We start from the raw sequence: 22,531 nt of genomic DNA on the forward strand, positions 1-22,531 counted from the left end.
CGATTGTCAGTGCAGAGCAAGGGATAATCCTCGGGAGGCTCTCCGGTGAGTGTATCGGCAGTTTGAAGGACAAATTATAGGTTGGGGAGTTCAGGATTAATCAGGATTGCGGGAGAGCTCTCTGCCGCACGTCTTTACTCCATGCCGGTTAGGCCACGCCCCCATGAGGGCAATATTTGATGGCATACCAAATTTATCAAATGTTGTACGTGGATTGTTAAATTTGATGACCTATCCTCAAGAAGTGAAAAGGGCTGAGCTGCGATACCAAGCACAGCCGCTATATGTACAGCCCAGCTTGGTAAGCACGGGGAAGGTCGCTGCGCTCACAGGAGTGCCAGGGCTTTCTCAAACAGATGATCAGCGGGGGTCCTGGGTGTCTGAGGACAGGTTATCAGTATAAAAAGACTGGAAAACCTTTATTTTTAATTTTTTTAAGGCCACATTGATAAACCTGGACTGAACAAAATTAACATAGCTAATCACAGCCATTTCCCAACCACTTTTCAAAACTGGAGTTAGTGGTGTAAAAATGCAAAAGGTGGAAAATTTTCCAAACGACCAAAAACTCCCCAAAGCCTGTTTTTGCGATTTTTCAAAAGTGCAGGACATGATGAATCCCCCCTTGTATTTCAATTGTATACCCTGTGGCTTATTTCCTGTGTTTTTTTTTTTTATATCTCTACAAGTCTGCTTAGTGGACAGTAATTCTATGCAGAAGATACCGTAGTCATCTAATACTCAAATGTATATTGCCCAGGTAAAAGAAAAACTGCATCAAGACATTAGTCATTTTTATATTTTATATCTTGATGCATGAAATAAGTAAAACAGCAGGAAATACATTTCACATCTATGTACAAGCAATCATACTCTTAAGTTTACATTTTTTTTATTATCCAATTAAGTGCTCTTTTTTGGTAGGGGCAATGTTAATTATCTACTGCATAGCAAAATCTGTAGCGACTTCTCTGTGCAATAAAAATTACACTATACATGGCCATCATATAATTGACAGCTTTCTGTGAAACAGATATGTTATTTGCCGCTTATGCCAATTAATAAAAATCCCTGTTAACCCTTACTTTGTATTCATTTAAAGGGATTGTCTCACTTAAGCAAATGGCATTGATCATGTAGAGAAAGTTAATACAAAAGCACTTACTAATGTATTGTGATTGTCCATGTTGCCTCCTTTGCTCGCTGGATTCATTTTTCCATTGCATTATACAATTCTTGTTTCCAGGGGTTAAGACCACCATGCAATCCAGCAGTAGGGGTCGTGCTTGTACACTATAGGAAAAGGTGCCAGGCTCTCTGGTGGCTAGGACCGCAGGAGTGTGCATAGGCCGGTACTTTTTCCTATAGTGTGCAAGGACGGCGACCACTGCTGGATTGCAGGGTGGTCGTAACCCCTGGATACGATATGTGTATAATGTGATGGAAAAACTAATCTAGCCAGCAAAGGAGGCAATATGGGCAATCACAATACATTAGTAAGTGGCCTATATTAACTTTCTCTACATGATAAATGCCATTTGCTGGAGTGACACAACCCCTTTAATCTTTGCTGCTTTTGTACAGCAGCAAAATCTAAAAATTACATATTGCAATAAGGATTTTTTTTAGCAAGTAGATTTGTTTCTAAATGTGTCTTCCCAGCCAATAAATAAGGGTATGACTTCATTGCTAAATCTTTGCTTGGCCATTAGCTAGGCAAAATATACTCCTATAGTAGACAAATGTGTAGTCTTCACATCACAATTTTTAAAGTCATTCTTTTTTTTTTTAATTCCTGAAATTCTGTTTAAAAGAAAAAAATACTGTCCACGTTCTTAAAATTAAGGTGTTGTAGAGTCAATCAAAATGGCATTCCTCCACCGATGTGGCGGGCTACCTGCCCATCATTCGATTCCTCCTTATCCTTTTCGCGATCCCTATTCCAGTCTTTCAAACCTTCAGGAAGTGTTGTATCCTCTTCTAAACTCCCAGTACCTTCTACAAATTCCTCATAAGTGGATTTTTCTGCAAATGGTCTTGGCCCCAAAAGATCAACCATATCACTCTTATCCAACACCTCCTTTTCTAGAAGACGGAGAGCGACCTACAAAATGGAAGACCACATGGTTGTTGCAAGTTGCTCTTCAACTTAATGGAAAAAAAAACAAAAAACTGTTTACAGTGTAGTAACTTACCTTCTCCATATCAGATTTCTTCTCCTTAAGCAGTTGCATAGTCCTTTCATAGGCGGAGTTTATCAGTATCCGAACTTCATCATCAATGAGTCTTGCAGTGGCCTCACTGTACGGCTTCTCCAACACCATTTCCCCTTGACGAGGAAGGTCAAATGAAACTTGGCCAACTTTATCACTCATGCCAAACTGGACAACCTATGAAATACAAAGATGCTAATTACAGTGTATTGCTGGAGAAACTCATGAAGGCCAGTGGAGACTTATCCAACCATCCTGTAAGACATCTGTGTAGATGCTTCATCTTCTTTCCACCACAGTTCATTTATGCCCTATTCACAGAGTAGGTTCATAGACTTTAATGTCTATGGACTTACAGAAACAAAATGAACACTGTACCCCTAATGTCTCCATCAGTCCCATAGACCTTGAGTGGAGTATCAAAGCACATACATAGCCATCACTGCTTTCAGACTCCTCCTTACCAATGACATGTGGTGAGGAGAAATGGGTGATTCGGAACCCCCATACTAGTGATTAGCAGAGTTCCCAGCAGTGCAATAATAGTGTACTGGTAATTGAATTCAATGGGGACCCGAATTTTTGAGCACTAAAATGGCTGTAAAAATGTCATGGAAAGAGCTAGAGGGCAAAAGGGAGCAGAATGTGCTTAAGAGCATGGCAAATGCTCTGCAAACAAATGTGGATAGGGAAATGAATAAAAAAAACATAAAAGACCTTAAAAAAAAAAAAATTAGGAATGATGTAGGAGGAAGAGGTTGAGGAGGCGGTGAATGGGTGGATGTGGCCGTGTAGGTCACGTGGGCGGTCTAGGTGGAAGCGGCGGTGAAGGAGGAATAGGTAGCCAACACAGATGTGTGTTATTTTGCATTTTTACATAGGGGTAATCCCCCAAAATATTGAGACAAAGAAAAAAAAAGAAGGAATAAGTGCACTTGAGTACAAGGATGGATGGTTGAGGCTGTTATAACGGTCTATTCTGCACAAGTTCTGCATAAGTCTTGTGGGACCCAGGCCTGGTTCATTTTAATGAAAGTGAGCTTGTCCACGTTGGTTGTGGACAGGCGGCTGCGTCTGTCTGTAATGACTCCTCCTGCCGTGCTAAATACATGTTCAGAGAGTACACTGGCTGCAGGGCAGGCCAGCACCTCCAAGGCATACAGGGCAAGCTCTGGCCATGTGGACAATTTGGAGACCCAGAAGTTGAATGTGGGCAACTCGGCTGTCGTTGCGCAGGCACTGCAGCATGTAGTCGCTCATGTGTGCCAGGCTGCCCAGAGGTAAGGACAAGTTGTCCTCTGTGGGAGGTGTATCGTCTGCATCCTCTGTATCCCCCCAGCCACGCACCAGTGATGGGCCCGAGCTGCGTTGGATGCCACCCCTCTGTGAACATGCTTCATCCCCATCCTCCTCCAGTAGTGGGCCCTGGCTGGCCAAATTTGTACCTGGCCTCTGCTGTTACAAAAATCCTCTTTCTGAGCCACTTCTAACAGACTGGCCTGAAAGTGTTAAAGATGACCCCTCTTCCTCGTCCTAGGCCACATCCCCTTCCATCATCGCCCTAAGTGTTTTCTCAAGGAGACATAGAAGTGGTATTGTAAGGCTGATAACGGCGTCATCGCCACTGGCCATGTTGGTGGAGTACTTGAAACAGCGCAACGGGGCACAGAGGTCTCGCATGGAGGCCCAGTCATTGGTGGTGAAGTGGTGCTGTTCCGCTGTGCGACTCACCCGTGCGTGCTGCTGCTGCAACTGAAACTCCACTATGGCCTGCTGCTGCTCGCACAGTCTCTCCAGCATGTGCAAGGTGGAGTTCCACCTGGTGGGCACATCGCACATGAAGCGGTGAGCGGGAAGGCCGAAGTTACACTGTAGAGAAGACAGCCGAGCGGCGGCAGGATGAGAACGCTGGAAGCGCGCACAGACGGACCGCACTTTACGCAGCAGCTCTGACATGTCAGGGTAGTTGTGAATGAATTTCTGCACCACCAAATTCAGCACATGCGCCAGGCAAGGGATGTGCGTCAAACCGGCTAGTCCCAGAGCTGCAATGAGATTTCTCCCATTATCGCACACCACCAGGCCGGGCTTGAGGCTCATTGGCAGCAACCACTTGTCGGTCTGTTGTTCTATACCCCGCCACAACTCCTGCGCAGTGTGGGGCCTGGCCCCCAAAGACATCAGTTTCAGAACGGCCTGCTGATGTTTACCCCTGGCTGTGCTGAAGTTGGTGATGAAGGTCTGTCGCTGACCGGATGAGGTGGTGGTAGATGAGGAGGAAGCCGAGGAGGCAAAGAATGATGCCCTGCGATCCTTGGCGGCGGAAGGACTTGCGCCAAACAGCTCTCCGCCTGGGGCCCAGCCGCCACTACATTTACCCAGTGTGCAGTTAGGGAGATCTAGCGTCCCTGGCCGTGCTTACTGGTCCACGTATCGTTGGTTAGGTGGACCTTGCCACAGATGGCGTTGCGCAGTGCACACTTGATTTTATCCGATACTTGGTTGTGCAGGGAGGGCACGGCTCTCCTGAAGAAGTAGTGGCGGCTGGGAACGACGTACTGTGGAACAGCAAGCGACATGAGCTGTTTGAAGCTGTCCGTCTCCACCAGCCTGAATGACAGCATTTCAAAGGCCAGCAGTTTAGAAATGCTGGCATTCAGGGCCAGGGATCGAGGGTGGCTAGGTGGGAATTTACGCTTTCTCTCAAAAGGTTTGTGAGATGGAGAGCTGAACGCTTCCGTGTGACATGGTGGAGATGCTTTGTGACGGAGGTGGTCTTGTTGGTGGCACATCCTCTGTTTGCTGGGAGGCAGGTGCCAACGTTCCTACAGAGGCGGAGGAAGAGGCCGAGGAGGCAGCAGAAGAGGGAGCAGGAGGGGCCTGAGCCCTTTCTTGGTTTTGAAGGTGCTTACTCCACTGCAGCCTGTGTCTTGCATGCAGGTGCCTGGTCATGCAGGTTGTGCTAAGGTTCAGAACGTTAATGCCTCGCTTCAGGCTCTGATGGAGATTCAGGCGCTTCAGGCACAGCGGGCAAACCACTCGGGTCTTGTCGTCAGCACATTGTGTGAAGAAGTGCCATGCCAGGGAACTTCTTGAAGCTGCTTTTGGTGTGCTCGGTACCTGGTGACGGTGGCCAGTAGCAGGCGAACTGTTTTGGTCGACGGCTGCTCCGCTTTTGCACCCTGCTCCCGCTTTTGCTACGCTGTTGGCTCGGTCTCACCACTGCCTCTTCCTCCGAACTCTGAAAGTCAGTGGCACGACCTTCATTCCATGTGGGGTCTAGGACCTCATTGTCCCCTGCATCGTCTTCCACCCAGTCTTCCTCCCTGACCTCCTGTTCAGTCTGCACACTGCAGAAAGACGCAGCAGTTGGCACCTGTGTTTCGTCAGAGACGTGCTGAGGTGGTATTCCCATGTCCTCATCAGGAAACATGAGTGGTTGTGCGTCAGTGCATTCTATGTCTTCCACCCCTGGGGAAGGGCTAGGTGGATGCCCTTGGGAAACCCTGCCAGCAGAGTCTTCAAACAGCATAAGAGACTGCTGCATGACTTCAGGCTCAGACAGGTTCCCCGATATGCACGGGGGTGATGTGACAGACTGATGGGCATGGGTTTCAGGCGCCACCTGTGCGCTTTCTGCAGAAGACTGGGTGGGAGATAATGTGAACGTGCTGGATCCACTGTCGGCCACCCAATTGACTAGCGCCTGTACTTGCTCAGGCCTTACCATCCTTAGAACGGCATTAGGCCCGACCAAATATCGCTGTAGATTCTGGCGGCTACTGGGACCTGAGGTAGTAGGTTCAGTAGGATGTGTAACTGTGGCAGAACGGCCACGTCCTCTCCCTGCACCAGAGGCTCCACCAACACCACGACCACGTCCCTTATTAGATGTTTGCCTCATAGTAAGCGTTCACAAAGCAAAGTAAAAAGTGGTTAAGTTTGTTAAAAATAATTAACCGCCAATAAAAACCCTGATGTAGGGTATTTCACTCAATTATTATTTTTTGAACTCTATATGACAGCGGTATTTGTGGCCTAAATTTCACAGTAACTTATGCATGTCTAATCCCAGATGTGCAGTATATCAGAGGGTTTTTTCAACCCAGTAAGCACAAAGCCGTATTTCTGGCCTAAATGTGACACTCACTTATGCACGTCTAATCCCAGATGTGCACTATATGAAACAGATGTTTTTTTTCACCCCAGTAACCAAAAAGCTGTATTTCTGGACTTGCAGCATTCACATTAAACTAATATGGCAAGCTGTACAAAGCATGAAGTACGGTAATTTTATACAGTTATGCGCATGGGGCCAAAATATGATACACATTCAAATTGGATTTTTTTATTATATATATATATATATATATATATTTTTTTTTTTGGTGATCTCTGTAATGGGGACACCCCTTTTCTCATTTTTCCTTCCTTTGAGGGATATTTGGCTTTCACTGTGTTGAAGACCCATAACTGGGGCTCCACGGTTATTTTGCATATCAGTGTACAGCATTAAGACGTCATGAGCGCAAGAGTGCACTATGACCTGATGCTGTGCGATGTCAGATCACAGTGCAGCACGAAGAGCACGCTGGGCCTCCCGAGGGGTGGTGCAGTCCGGAGCAGAAGAGGCAAGTTGTTTTATTTAGATTTTTCTATTCTGAGTTCTGATGAAGATTGGGGGTCTGATCTGAGGTTCGATGAAAATAGGGGGGGGGGGGGGGGGGGGGGGTTGGTGTCTCATCTGAGGTCTGATAAAAAAAAAAAAAAAAGTGGTCTTATTTTTGTCCTCTAAATCCTAAGTGCATCTTATGGTGGGGTGCATCTTATAGAGCAGGGGGTCGGCAACCTTTTTTTTATGGAGTGCCGATGAAGTTGAAGCGCTCGGTTTGCCGAGCCATACTGGATAGTAATAGAACACAAACACGTGACATAAACCAGGTATTTCCTAGCTACGTCCCTAAATTCTCAACACTGCCTGACCTGCACGGCCTAAAGAGGCTTACAACTTTTCAGAAAAAAAAAGTTAATATTGTCACTGCTCCTCGGAATCCTCCTAAGGGACTAATATATGGGGGACCCCTGCACACCAACCCTACACTTACTGACAGTGGGGAAGAGCAGCCCTCACTCATTTTAAGTGACTGAGGGCTGCCCTCCCCCCACCACTGTCCAACATACATTGGTACCCCATATACTGCTGACCCCCACAGAGACTTAGATCTAACCCCCCACAGACTAATCACATTTTCAGGCTCATTACTCCTTCCCCCAATCCCCCAAAGTAGTCAGAAAGTAGTCAGTTTCCCTTCATAAATCAGCTCCCCCCCCAGCAATCTTGTTCAGGCTCACCACCCTCCCCCCACCATCAATCTGGTCAAAGTGCTCATTCCCCCCCATCTCCCTAAGCTCACAATCCTGCCCCCCCCCCCCATCCCAATCTGGTCACATGCTTGTTCCCCAATTTCCCCTTCCTTCCCCCAACGCAAATCTGGCCATATGCCTATTCCCCCCCCCCCCATCTCCCCAATCTGGTGACATGCTCATCTCCCCAAGCTCACCTTTCTGCCCACAATCCCAATCTGGTCACATGCTGGTTTCCCCATCTCCCCACCCCCAATCTGGTCACACACAAACACTCAATACATTTAAATACCTTTGGCAGAACTGAGGAGGAGGAGATGCGCAGCGGTGAGGTACAGTAGCAGCTAGCCTGTAGGGTATCAGAGTGCCACTCTCTGCTATCGCTCCTCTGTGGAGTCCAGGGAGGGCCTAGCAGATGCGTCGTTCATGACACGTCTGTTCAGAGGTACAGCACGGCAACGGGGCATCCAACAAATGGCGACAAAACTTAAAAGTCTTGCCGTCATTTGGTGACAGTTGGCATGCCACCAGAAAGCGGTCTGCGTGCCACCTCTGGCACGCGTGCCGACCCCTGTTTTATAGCAAAAAATATGGTATATATTAACACATAGACTGTTTATTAATTATTGGATTCAAATCACATACCTGCGCATAGGCACTTTGTGTCACTTTCTTTAAATCATCCTGAGCCCCAGTTGTAATTCTCCCAAAGAAGATTTCTTCAGAGACGCGACCGCCCAGCGTCATGCACATCCTATCCAGCAGCTGCTCCTTTGTATATAGATACTGTTCTTTAGGCAAATACTGAGCATATCCTAAACCTTTTCCTCGCGGGATGATAGAAACCTGGAAGAGAATTCAGAATTCTTAGGCTAAAGTCCACTGCAAGAAATAAATCAAGCAAAAAGCAACACATTTCTGTAATCAGGAAAACCACAATCACACCAGCAGAAGTGTGATCCTACGTGTGTTTAGATTAGATGTTATACTGTCAAGATGTAGAATCTGAAAGCTGTCAAGGATTTATTTTGAGACGTATATGAAAGAAAAAAAAAAGAAAAAATGTTACAGTTCATACATATTCATTAACAGAAAGCTACAAATAAGGTTTATTGTCCCAACTTCTCCTAAACACAGCAATGGGTCCACTCAAGGTCACACCCCCCTACTTAGTGTTTCATACCACTAGCAATCTGTTGCACATAATTAGTATTATTTACATACGCCTATAAAGGCCATATGGGTATGAATGGGGTGGGGGATCCATCACTAGGACTTCCTTAGCTATAGCAGACCCAGGAGACCAGACACATCCATTACACAGAGCTTTAACCACTTGCCATCCGGGCCATTTGCCCCCTTCCTGACCAGGCCAAATTTTGCAAAACTGACATATCTCACTTTATGTGGTAATTACTTTGGAACGCCTATACTTATCCAAGTCATTCAGAGATTGTTTTCTCGTGACACATTGTACTTCATGATAGTCATAAATTTGAGTCAAAATATTTCACCTTTATTTATGAAAAAATCCCAAATTTACCCAAAATTTAGAAAAATTCGCAATTTTCAAAATTTCTATTTCTCTGCTTTTAAAACAAAGTGATACCTCATAAAATATTTATTACTTAACATTCCCCATATGTTTACTTTATGTTGGCATCATTTTGGAAATGTCATTTTATTTTTTTAGGACGTGAGAAGGCTTAGAAGTTTAGAAGCAATTCTTAAAATTTTTAAGAAAATTGCAAAAACCCACTTTTTAAGGACCAGTTCAGGTCTGAAGTCACTTTGTGGGGCCTACATAGTGGAAACCCCCATAAATGACCCCATTGTAGAAACTACACCCCTCAAGTTACTTAAAACCGATTTTACAAACTTTGTTAACCCTTTAGGCGTTCCACAAGAATTAAAGGAAAATGGAGATCAAATTTTTAAATTTCACTTTGGCAGATTTTCCATTTTAAGAAAAAAATTTCTTTAACACATCGATGGTTAACAGCCAAACAAAACTCAATATTTATTACCCAGATTCTGCAGTTTACAGAAACACCCCACATGTGGTCATAAACTGCTGTATGGGCACACGGCAGGGCGCAGAAGAAAAGGAACTCCACATGGTTTTTAGATGCCATGTCCCATTTGAAGCCCCCTGATGCACCCTTACAGTAGAAACTCCCAAGTGACCCCATTTTGGAAACTAGGGGATAAGGTGCCAGTTTAATTGCTACTATTTTTGGGTACATATGATTTTTTGATCATTCATTATAACACTTTATGGGGCAAGGAGACCAAAAAAATTGGTTGTTTTAGCACAGATTCTATTTATTTTTACAGCGTTCACCTGAGGGGTTCAGTCAAGTGACATTTTTATAGAGCAGATTGTTACGGATGTGGCGATACCTAATATGTATAATTTTTCTTATTTATTAAAGTTTTACACAATAGCATTTTTGAAACCAAAAAAATTATGTTTTAATGTGTCCATGTTCTAAGAGCTATATATTTTTTTTTTTTTTGAGAGATTTTCTTATGTAGGGGCTCATTTTTTGCGGGATGAGGTGACTGTTTTATTGGTACCATTTTGTGGGACATGCGCGTTTTTGATCACTTTGTGTTGCACTTTTTGTGATGTAAGGTGACAAAAATTGCTTGTTTTGACAGTTTTTTTTCATTGTTTACGAGGGGTTAGGTCATGTGATATTTTTATAGAGCTGGTTTTTACGGACGCGGCAATACCAAATATGTCTTTTATTTTTTCTATTTTTTTTTTTTATTTCTTACTTGGGGATTGTTTTTTTTTTACATGTGAAACTTTTTTTTTTTTTTTTTTTTTCAAATGTTTTGGACCTGTATAAAATTAGAAGAATACTGGAGGGCAATACACAATTATACCATTCAAAAATTGAAAGTGGCGATCCCATTTATGGTAGAGTCCTGGTTTTTGAGTGATCTATCCAAGGTTGGGTGCCATAAATATAAAGGGATTCTTTTGTTTTTGCCAAGACTGTTGATTGCACGGGCTTGGTTTTCATCTAATGATCCAAGTATGGCTAAATCTCGTTAACAAGATTAAAAGTTATGAAAAAAAATCTTATATAAACAAAGAAACGCTGGGGATAAATGGTTTAAGATATGGGGCAGACCGAAATCTTAAAGGGGTTGTCCCACTTTGCCTTTTCAATCTCACCAGCAGTAAATGTCCTGATAACTTCCTGGTTTGGCTCCGGCAGTTGAGTGAAGGCCGGCCACGCCTCCTCATGACTCACCCTCCTTCTGGAGCCTGCAGAGTATGTAAAGCCCATCCCCCTGCTGGGGAATCACTCAGTGACCACTGACCAATGCTAGTGAACTAATGTAGTAGTAACTTGTAGCTGTCCTGCATTCTAATACACTTTTACACATAAAACCTGTGTTACAAACCCATTCTGTGCAGCAAAAACAATAAATCACTACAGCCCAAATGCATGTTAGCTAGTAGCCATATGATCTGTGCTAAATATAGATAGATATATTCACTGACTTATTACCCAGCTTTCCCGATGTCTGATATTATCACTGACTTATTACCCAGCTTTCCCGGTGTCTGACATTATCACTGACTTATTACCCAGCTTATGGGGGGGGGGGGCATCTGTGGATTGCTGGACTCCTTCTGGGCACCAGAGAGCACGGCGTCCTCGGTTGCTATGACGCCGTGCGCTCCCTCCTGCTGCCGGAAAACAGTAATACATACCACTGCTATGATCTATAAGCGAGTATCACTCTATTCCGGCGGCAGGAGGGAGCGCACGGCGTCCTCGGTTGCTATGACGCCGTGCGCTCCCTCCTGCTGCCAGAAAACAGTAATACATTGCTATGATCGGGCGCCCGCGCATGCGCAAAACTATGCTACGTGCGCGCTCACAGTGTGAGTGAGAGGCCGGCTGCAGGATCGCAATAGAAACCAGTGCGCAGGTGCTGCATGGATGCGGCTGGCGAGATGTGGCCGTATCCATAGGATACCAGCACAAACAAAGGGGAGTGAAAGGAGCGTTTTTAGGCTGAATGCTATGTTTTTTTTAATTACATGTATTATAAGAAATGTTCAGTGGGGGGCAATGATTTAATGTAACCCTATTTAATGAAGTGGGACAACCCCTTTAATGAGTCCTGCCTCAACCTTCTCAATATCCCCGTTCCGCCTTGTTGTTGGTGGGGATGGGAGACACCTCGCAAAGGGGGGGTAAGATTTAAGAAATAAGTGATTATATTGATGTTTTATGGAAATATTATTCCTTAATAAAAAAAAAAATTTAAAGTAGGTGCTGGAACTACACGGTTTTATCTATTGTGTAGTGGACGGAGCTGGTTACTGCAGCTCCAGCACTGGATATACTTGGGAACAGCTGATCAGTAGGTGTTGAATTCTGAGGATAGGCTATCGATATAAAAATCTTGGATAAACTCCATGAGGCTTTGTCAGAACTAGACTAGGCCATGAATGTGCTGTGTGCTCTCCTTCACATCAACGGTCCAGTTCTGAAGATTGATGTGGGACCTGCACAGACACCTATCTGAAATGAATGGCATATCCTAGCAATGCCATCAATGTCTGAGATGGGATTACCCCTTTAAGTAACATAACATCTTATGACATTATTTGGGATAAGATCAGAAGCAATTTCACATTGTTCCCACACAAAAAATAAAATAAACAAACAAAAGAAAACACACACACACACACACACACACACACACACACACACACACACATATAGACAAGTGGCTTACAAGTATACAAGAGCCAGGTATACACACACAAGTGGCTCACAGGAGTTCGGTATGTATCTAACCTTTAAAAGAGGATCTGCATGTTCCAAGAACCACCCTGCCACAGCATGCCCGGCCTCATGATAAGCCACTGTCTTTTTTTCCTCTGGATGGAGAACCTGGGTTCTCTTTTCCAAACCTGTAAATTGAATGGTATCCAAGAGCAGGAATAAAATTAAGAAAGAACAAAAAGCAATAGTATTAATATAATAGGAGGAATAATGTTTAACTATTTTGCTACAATAGACAGCACAGTATTCACTGTGCCTAAGGCTCTGAACACAGAACAAGATGGTGGCAGGAGACCAGTACTATAGACAAATTCTATGTTCATATGACCAAAAATTATGAATAATGTCTGAACGAAATACCGTTAAAGGGAACCTGTCACCTGGATTTTGAGTATAGAGCTGAGGACATGGGCTGCTAGATGGCCGCTAGCACATCCGCAATACCCAGTCCCCATAGTTCGGTGTGCTTTTATTGTGTAAAAAAAACTAATTTCTAGATATGTATATTAACTTCAGATGAGACATGTCTCCTCCATGCTTCAGAGACGAGTCCAGCGTTCTCCGACTCTGAGCCCAGCCACCCACACTATGAAGGAGCCCAGCACCGCCCCGCATCCGCCAAATCTCCTCCTTGCTCCCGGACATCACAAAGCTAGAGCGCTGAAATCTTGCAATGCGCGAGTTAGCGCCTGCGCAATTCGTTCCCCCGAGGATGATGCCAGCACAGGGAAGGAACACTATGCCAACACTGTGAATGCGCCAACTCACGCATCACGAGATTACCGAGCTCTAGCTTTGTGATGTCGGGGAGCAAGGAGGAGATTCAGAGGATACAAAGCGGTGCTGGGCTCCTTCACAGTGGGCGTGGCTGGGCCCCGGAAACGCTAGTAGCCTCATTTACATACAGTTGCAAGAAAAAGTATGTGAACCCTTTGGAATGATATGGATTTCTGCACAAATTTATCATAAAATGTGATCTGATCTTCATCTAAGTAACAACAATAGACCATCACAGTCTGCTTAAACTAATAACACACAAAGAATGAAATGTTACCATGTTTTTATTGAACACACCATGTAAACATTCACAGTGCAGGTGGAAAAAGTATGTGAACCCCTAGACCAGTGGTGGCATATTGGTACACCATGGACTTTTTCCAGGGTGTGGGTGCCCACAGAGAGGGCTCTGAGTGCCGCCTCTGGCACCCGTGCCATAGGTTCGCCACCACTGGTCTAGGGGTTCACATACTTTTTCCACCTGCACTGTGAATGTTTACATGGTGTGTTCAATAAAAACATGGTAACATTTAATTCTTTGTGTGTTATTAGTTTAAGTAGACCGTGATTGTCTATTGTTGTCACTTAGATGAAGATCAGATCACATTTTATGACCAATTTGTGCAGAAATCCATTTCATTCCAAAGGGTTCACATACATTTTCTGTATATAAAGTCTGCATGCAACTGTATATAAAATCGTTTTTTTGACACAATAAAAGCACAGAAATCTATGGGGACTGGATATTGCGGATGTGCTACAGGCGATCTAGCAGCTCATGTCCTCAGCTCTATACACAAAATCGAGGTGACAGGTTCCTTTTAAAGGGGATCTTACTTCAGCAAATGGCATTTATTACATAGAGAAAGTTAATATAAGGCACTGACTAATGTATCGTTATGATCCATATTGCTTCCTTTGCTGGCTTCATTCATTTTTCCATCATATTATACACTGCTCATATCCATGGTTATGAACTAAACTGAGAGAAAGAAATACCAATAACAGCCGCACCTCCAAGAATCAATGATAATTTATTGAAGACACAAAATTTAAAACCATGGACAAATACAACCTAATCCCACTGGAGGGAGAAAATGATGAAAATGGGACAAACATCATCCAAGGATACCATGAGTAATATGGATCTAACATGAACAGAATACATCCATAGGACCAAAATAATATACTTATCCGGTAGCACAGTGGTAAAACAGGAGGAGAGATAATAATGAACAACCCTTCAGTAGGACAAGCAGGAAAGAAAATTCCTCACGCGTATCGCTAGTCTCCAACTAGCTTCATCAGAGGTCCATGTAACTCTGCAATAGTGCTTCAGAGTTTATGTACTAACAGTAATTAACATATAATAAAATACATCTGTGGTCAAACTAGGGTTGGACGATATCAAAAATATTCCCACGATAACGATATTAAGAAATTTATCGCGATAACGATATATATCGCGATAAATGCCCATTTAGAAGAAAAAAACACTTGGGGCCACAAGGAGACATTATACTGTATGGGGGCAGCCACAAGGAGACGTTATACTGTATGGGGTAGCCACAAGGAGACGTTACACTGTATGGGGGGCAACAAGAAGACGTTACACTGTATGGGGGGGGGCACAAGGAGACGTTACACTGTATGGGGGCAGCCACAAGGAGATGTACACTGTATGGGGGCAGCCACAAGGAGACGTTACACTGTATGGGGGCAGCCACAAGGAGACGTTACACTGTATGGGGGCAGCCACAAGGAGACGTTACACTGTATGGGGGCAGCCACAAGGAGACGTTACACTGTATGGGGCAGCCACAAGGAGACGTAATACTGTATGGGGGCAGCCACAAGGAGATGTACACTGTATGGGGCAGCCACAAGGAGACGTTACACTGTATGGGGGCAGCCACAAGGAGACGTTACACTGTATGGGGGCAGCCACAAGGAGACGTTACACTGTATGGGGGCAGCCACAAGGAGACGTTACACTGTATGGGGGCAGCCACAAGGAGACGTTACACTGTATGGGGGCAGCCACAAGGAGACGTTACACTGTATGGGGGCAGCCACAAGGAGACGTAATACTGTATGGGGCAGCCACAAGGAGACGTAATACTGTATGGGGGCAGCCACAAGGAGATGTACACTGTATGGGGCAGCCACAAGGAGACGTTATACTGTATGGGGGCAGCCACAAGGAGACGTTATACTGTATGGGGGCAGCCGGGCAGCCACAAGGAGACGTTACACTGTATGGGGGCAGCCACAAGGAGACGTTACACTGTATGGGGGCAGCCACAAGGAGACGTTACACTGTATGGGGGCAGCCACAAGGAGACGTTACACTGTATGGGGGCAGCCACAAGGAGACGTTACACTGTATGGGGGCAGCCACAAGGAGACGTTACACTGTATGGGGGCAGCCACAAGGAGACGTTACACTGTATGGGGGCAGCCACAAGGAGACGTTATACTGTATGGGGGCAGACGGGCAGTTCCCCAGCCTCTGATCAGCCCCCCCCAGCCTCTCCCTCTTATCAGCCCCCTCTGGTAACCCCCCCCCCCCTAGTATTAATCATTGGTGGCAGTGGCCACAGGGTCCCCCTCCCCATCATTGGTGGCAGTGCCCCTTCCCCCCAGTATTAATCATTGCTGGCAGTCGCCACCGGGTCTCCCCCCCCCCCCCCCATCATTGGTGGCAGTGGGCAGTGCACCCCCCCCCAGTATTAATCATTGGTGGCAGTGGCCACAGGGTGCCCCTCCCATCATTGGTGGCAGTGGGCCCCCCCCCCCCCCCTCCCCAGTATTAATCATTGGAGGCCACAGGGTCATCCCCCCATCATTGGTGGCAGTGGGCCCCCCTTCCTTCCCCAGTATTAATCATTGGAAGCCACAGGGTCTTCCCCCCGATCATCGGTGGCAGTCGGCCCCCCCTCCTCCCTCCCCAGAATTAATCATTGGAGGCCACAGGGTCGTCCCCCCATCATTGGTGGCAGTGGGCCCCCCCTCCTCCCTCCCCAGTATTAATCATTGGAGGCCACAGGGTCGTCGTCCTCCTCCTCCCCCCATCTTTGGTGCCAGTTTGCAGTTCCGATCGGAGTCCCAGCAGTGTAATGCTGGGGCTCCGATCGGTTACCATGGTAGCCAGGACGCTACTGAAGCCCTGGCTGCCATGGTATGTTAGTGAGCAGCATTATACTCACGTGCGTCGTGGCCGCCGGTCGCTCCTTCTTCTGTCTGTGCGGCGCATTGCTAAGGCTTATAGCATTAGCAATGCGCCGCACAGACCTATGAGAAGAAGGAGCGCCCGGCGGCCACGACGCACGTGAGTATAATGCTGCTCACTAACATACCATGGCAGCCAGGGCTTCAGTAGCGTCCTGGCTACCATGGTAACCGATCGGAGCCCCAGCATTACACTGCTGGGACTCCGATCGGAACTGCAAACTGCCACCAATGATGGGGGGAGAGGGATCCTGTGGCCTCCAATGATTAATACTGGGGAGGGAGAGAGGAGGGGGGGCCCACTGCCACCAATGATGGGGGGACGACCCTGTGGCCTCAATGATTAATACTGGGGAGGGAGGGAGGAGGGGGGCACTGCCCACATTCCCGGCACCCGACCTCTGAGAGGACGCTGTGATCACCTGAGGGGTTAATTGCGCGGATCACAGCGTCCTCTCAGAGGTCGGGTGCAGGAAATGCGAGTGACAGAATTCCTTCCCTTCCCCCACGCCGGCCGAACTGCTAAGAGCGCCGCCGCAAGCGGCCAGCAGGTATCGGGGACATTTGCACGAGTAGAAGTACTCTGCAAATGTCCCGTATCGGTTCATGCTGGGGCGGGCGGCCGCAGATTTAGAAGCGGTCAGCGTACATGACCGCTCCTATGACGTCACGAAATACCGCGGTATTTACAAAACTGCGATATCGCCATATCGCCGTTTTTTTAATACCGCGGTATATCGTGATACCGGTATATCGCTCAACCCTAGGTCAAACCTGTTGAGGCAATTAAAAGGAGAGGCGGGCAGGTGGGCACATCGAGGTGCACCGCCTCAATGCTCCCCGGTGCACGGTCTGGGCGCTACAGCATGTGCCGGACAAGCCGGCGTGATGGAAAAGCAGATGCGCCTGCGCAAAATGGCGCCCGGCCGGAAGCTGATGCCACAGTGCGTTCCACAGACCGGAAACGAACCTGGCACAGCGTAACATCCGGGCGACAGAACGCGCAGCTCCATCCCGTGGAACGCACAGGACGGGGTGTTAGTTGGAACGCAGGTGATGACCAGCCAGCAATCTAGCGGCGGTGGCCATGCTTACACACTATAGGAAAAGGCACTGGCCTCTCTGGTGGCCAGAAGTGCGCATAGGACGGCGGATTTTCCTATAGTGTGCTAGCACGACCACCGCTGATGGGTTGCAGGGTGGTCATAATCGCTGGAAACGAGCAGTGTATAATGTGATGGGAAAATAAAACATGCCAGCAAAGGAAGCAATATGGACAATCACAATACATTAGTAAGTGCCTTGTATTAACTTTGTATAATAAATAAGTCACAGGGGCCTGATGAGATACACCCAAAATTATTAAAAGAGCTTAGTGGTGAGCTGGCAAAACCGCTAACAGATTTATTTAACCAATCATTAGTAACAGGAGTCGTCCCGGAAGATTGGAAATTGGCAAATGTCGTGCCCATTCACAAGAAAGGTAGTAGGGAGGAATCGAGCAACTATAGACCAGTGAGTCTGACATCAATAGTAGGCAAATTAATGGAAACCCTATTAAAGGATAGGATTGTGGAACATCTAAAATCCCATGGATTGCAAGATGAAAAACAACATGGGTTTACTTCAGGGAGATCATGTCAAACAAATCTTATAGATTTTTTTTGACTGGGTGACTAAAATAATAGACGGTGGAGGTGCAGTAGACATCGCATATCTAGATTTTAGTAAGGCTTTTGACACTGTCCCACATAGAAGACTTATCAATAAACTGCAGTCATTGAGCATGGACTCCCATATTGTTGAGTGGATTAGGCAGTGGCTGAGTGACAGACAGCAGAGGGTTGTAGTCAATGGAGAACATTCAAAACAAGGTCATGTTACCAGTGGGGTTCCACAGGGATCTGTACTGGGACCAATTTTGTTTAATATCTTCATAAGTGATATTGCAAAAGGCCTCGATGGGAAGGTGTGTCTTTTTGCTGATGACACAAAGATATGTAACAGGGTTGATGTTCCTGGAGGGAAACGCCAAATGGAAAAGGATTTAGGAAAACTAGAAGAATGGTCAGAACTCTGGCAACTGAAATTTAATGTGGATAAGTGCAAGATAATGCACCTGGGGCGTAAAAACCCAAGGGCAGAATATAGAATATTTGACACAGTCCTGACCTCAGTATCTGAGGAAAGGGATTTAGGAGTAATTATTTCAGAAGACTTAAAGGTGGGAAGACAATGTAATAGAGCAGCACGAAATGCCAGCAGAATGCTTGGAGGTATAAGCAGTAGAAAGAGGGAGGTGCTCATGCCGCTGTACAGAACACTGGTGAGACCTCACTTGGAGTATTGTGCTCAGTACTGGAGACCATATCTCCAGAAGGATATAGATACTCTAGAGAGAGTTCAGAGAAGAGCTACTAAACTGGTACATGGATTGCAGGATAAAACTTACCAGGAAAGGTTAAAGGATCTTAACATGTATAGCTTGGAAGAAAGACGAGACAGAGGGGATATGATAGAAACTTTTAAATACATAAAGGGAATCAACTCGGTAAAGGAGGAGAGCATATTTAAAAGAAGAAAAACTACCACAAGAGGACACAGTTTTAAATTAGAGGGGCAAAGGTTTAAAAGTAATATCAGGAAGTATTACTTTAATGAGAGAGTAGTGGATGCATGGAATAGCCTTCCTGCAGAAGTGGTAGCTGCAAATACAGTGAAGGAGTTTAAGCATGCATGGGATAGGCAGAAGGCCATCCTTCATATAAGATAGGGCCAGGGGCTATCCATAGTATTCAGATATATTGGGCAGACTAGATGGGCCAAATGGTTATTATCTGCCGACACATTCTATGTTTCTATGTATACGTGATAAATGCCATTTGCTGAAGTGAGACAGCCCATTGAAGCTATGGATTCAAGGTAGACTTGCTGCTACTATAGTGCATTGATGGTACTGGCAAGTCAAATGAGTTACTGATGTAGTGAAATTGGTTACTCTATGAAGTATACTGTTACAAGTCAACAGAGGCACCAAATCATAGAACTTATCGAAGACATCCTGACTACCTTAGACTTTCTAGAAGGTCACATTCCCCTGTTTCTTACCTCCTATTACTCTCTCAATGGCTTGTTCAAAGTGCTTCTGGTTTATGGAATCAGAGAGGTGTCTGGCAGCAATAAGAGCAGCTTCATTGCACACATTTGCTATATCTGCCCCTGTAGACAAAAATAAGAGATCTACAAAAGGGAAACTTGAGAAGAAAATCTTAGAGCTAAATAGACTCTGATGAATGGCTATATGCACCAAAGACTTAACCAAGCACAAGCTGTAATCAGAACTCTTTATTATAACGTATATATAACGTCAGAGGAGTATATGCTCCAATATTTGTTAATGCTTCTAAAGCAAAACTGCCCCTTTTGAAATAATGCATTCTTAATGTGAAGAATTATTGGGGCAATTATGAACTTGCCTGGTGCCAAAACTACAGTGGGTTGGCCACTTTATGCCAACTTTTAGAAATGTGCTGAAAACTGCACTGTAGTCTGTAATAAGAGCATATGCATTGCTGTCCTCTGTTGTGCAGCGCCAACCCCTTGTGCCTTCTCTGCTGTACATATAACAATCCTGCTGCCCATATGCCTGTTGATGGAAGGGCCCATGACTATTCCCGTCCATCAGTGTCCTCCATAGAGTATAACTGTGCACAGCATGAGTAATGAATGCACAGAACCAGGAACACTATTACTCAATGGACGGGTCTAGTCATGCGCCCCTCCTTTATTGGCCATTTAATACACAGGAGCCGACTCTCAGCATAACAGCCTAGTGCTGCACAACAGGGGACAGCGATGCAGATAGTCTTCTTCCAATATGATGCGTATGGGCACTAGAAACTGTTATTTTCCATTGTCAGTCGGGCAGTGTTAGTTCTTTTTGGCCAAACCCCCTTTATGTTAGAATGGTATAAAAGCACTGTAGGCGTCCAGTAGCTGCTCACCCTTCTCCCCTAAAGAAGTAAAAATGACGGCCGTGATCATTTACCTAGTGTGTAAGAGCAGTTTCATAGCTATTAGAAACATCAGATGAAGTGAAGCAAAAAAACAATCAATTTTTTACGGATTACTTTATTGCTAGAGATTTTTTTTTTTTTTACACCTCTCCTCACCTGAAAATCCAGGAGTTAAAGCTGCCATTTTTCTACTCAGGGCATCTTTATCCAGTGTACTATCTAATTTCAACGGCCTAAGATGAACTTTAAATATAGATGCTCTGCCTTTTATGTCTGGAGGACCTGTAATGAACATCGTAATTATTAGAGTACATATATATATGTGTGGGTGTTTTCAGCCATGAGCTTGGTAATGTCTTACCTATATAAATCTGCCGATCAAATCGACCAGGTCTCAAGAGAGCAGGATCCAAGATATCAGGTCTGTTTGTCCCAGCCAATACAACCACATTTGTTGTAGTATTAAAGCCTGTAAAGACATAAACCAATATGAAGCCGTCTAACCTGCCAATGTGTAGGTGCTAGGGATACACTGCTATAGGCTATAGTCAGGGCACACTCCCAGGAAGCTGGTCTGTCCCAACTAGGGATGAGCGAATAGACTTCGGATGAAACATCCGAAGTCGATTCGCATAATCCTTCATTTGAATACTGTACGCTCCGTACAGTATTAGAATGTATTGCCTTCTATGAGCCTAAGTTATTACTTCGCAAAGTCTCGCGAGACTCTGCGTAATAACTTCAGAAATTGATTTATACTGTAAAAAAAAAATAAAAAAAACATTTCCCGAACTGAACCAAACCAGAGTTTGGGAAATGATTTTTTTTTTTTACAGTAGAAAGAGACTTTGCAAAGTAATAACTTCAGCTCATAGAAGCCAATACATTCTAATACTGTACGGAGCATACAGTATTCAAATGAAGTATTATGCAAATAGACTTCGGATGTTTCATCTGAAGTCTATTCGCTCATCCCTAGTCCCAACATTCCCAATGAGAAATCAAGAGGCACAGATACAAATATGTATGATGAATCCATTACCATCCATTTCTACTAGGAGTTGATTCAGTGTGTTTTCTTGCTCATTTTGACCTCCAAAGTTGCCACGTCCCCTTTTCCGTCCAACAGCATCAATCTCATCGATGAAGAGAATGCAAGGAGCATGCTTCCTGGCCATACTAAATAGGTCTCGTACCTAGAATAAAAGGAGCAGAGATAGTGTCCGCAAAAGTTTGATAAAGTGTGGGGCGAATGGTGTGCATCCCCCCTGACTGTGCATAATGCTTGTATGTACTCTGCAACCGATATATAATGCTATGTCAGTGTGTATATTGAAACTATACCTCCTTCATCGTATACCCTTCTGGAACCACTTGGCTATGTAAAAATTTTATGCTGTATCGGATTTTACTGTAAAATGTCATGCAAAGTAGTGCCAACACTATATCTCCTGCGTGAGATATTCCCTGGATGTATTAATCCTTGTCTATTCTAAATGATGTAACATGCCTTTCTTGTTAAACTTCAATAAAACGAGTTTAAAAAAAAAAAGGAGCAGAGATGATCTAATGTCAGCAGAGTAAGACATAATTCACATATGAACAACAGAAAACATGTCAATGTAAGACAGACCCACCACAGTACTTAAGGATCGTATGGTGGGCCTATGCCCTGACAGCATAGCCTCCAGAGCCCCTGTAAAATTGGTGGTCACTAGAGCCTATTTCTTATTGTTTAACCACCTCAGCCCCCTTAGCTTAAACACCCTTAATGACCAGACCACTTTTTACAATTCTGCACTACACTACTTTCACCGTTTATTGCTCGGTCATGCAACTTACCACCCAAATTAAATTTTACCTCCTTTTCTTCTCACTAATAGAGCTTTCATTTGGTGGTATTTCATTGCTGCTGACATTTTTACTTTTTTTGTTATTAATCGAAATTTAACGAAAAAAAAAAAAGACAATTTTTCACTTTCAGTTGTAAAATTTTTCAAATAAAACTACATTTCTATTTAAATTTTTCTCTAAATTTATTGTTCTACATGTCTTCGAGAAAAAATAAATAAAAATGTTTGGGTAAAAGTTAGCGTTTACAAACTAT

The 22,531-nt window shown here is 44.9% G+C and overlaps 1 protein-coding gene across 1 annotated transcript in view; it reads right to left on the reverse strand.

Annotated features, from left to right (window-relative positions):
- Positions 1 to 789: 789 nt before the first annotated feature.
- AFG3L2 (AFG3 like matrix AAA peptidase subunit 2) overlaps positions 790 to 22,531 on the reverse strand; it is a 42,932-nt gene continuing 21,190 nt past the window's right edge. Inside the window, exons 10-17 of the mRNA XM_040432305.1 lie at positions 21,467 to 21,620; positions 20,786 to 20,893; positions 20,581 to 20,706; positions 19,517 to 19,627; positions 12,413 to 12,528; positions 8,223 to 8,423; positions 2,196 to 2,390; positions 790 to 2,104 (exon numbers count right to left, since the gene is read on the reverse strand). Coding sequence (XP_040288239.1) covers positions 1,862 to 2,104; positions 2,196 to 2,390; positions 8,223 to 8,423; positions 12,413 to 12,528; positions 19,517 to 19,627; positions 20,581 to 20,706; positions 20,786 to 20,893; positions 21,467 to 21,620 — 1,254 coding nt within the window. The 3' untranslated portion in view covers positions 790 to 1,861. The remainder of the gene's footprint in view (positions 2,105 to 2,195; positions 2,391 to 8,222; positions 8,424 to 12,412; positions 12,529 to 19,516; positions 19,628 to 20,580; positions 20,707 to 20,785; positions 20,894 to 21,466; positions 21,621 to 22,531) is intronic.

The sequence above is a fragment of the Bufo bufo genome, chromosome 5, assembly GCF_905171765.1.
Source record: "Bufo bufo chromosome 5, aBufBuf1.1, whole genome shotgun sequence".
Lineage (NCBI taxonomy): Eukaryota > Metazoa > Chordata > Amphibia > Anura > Bufonidae > Bufo > Bufo bufo.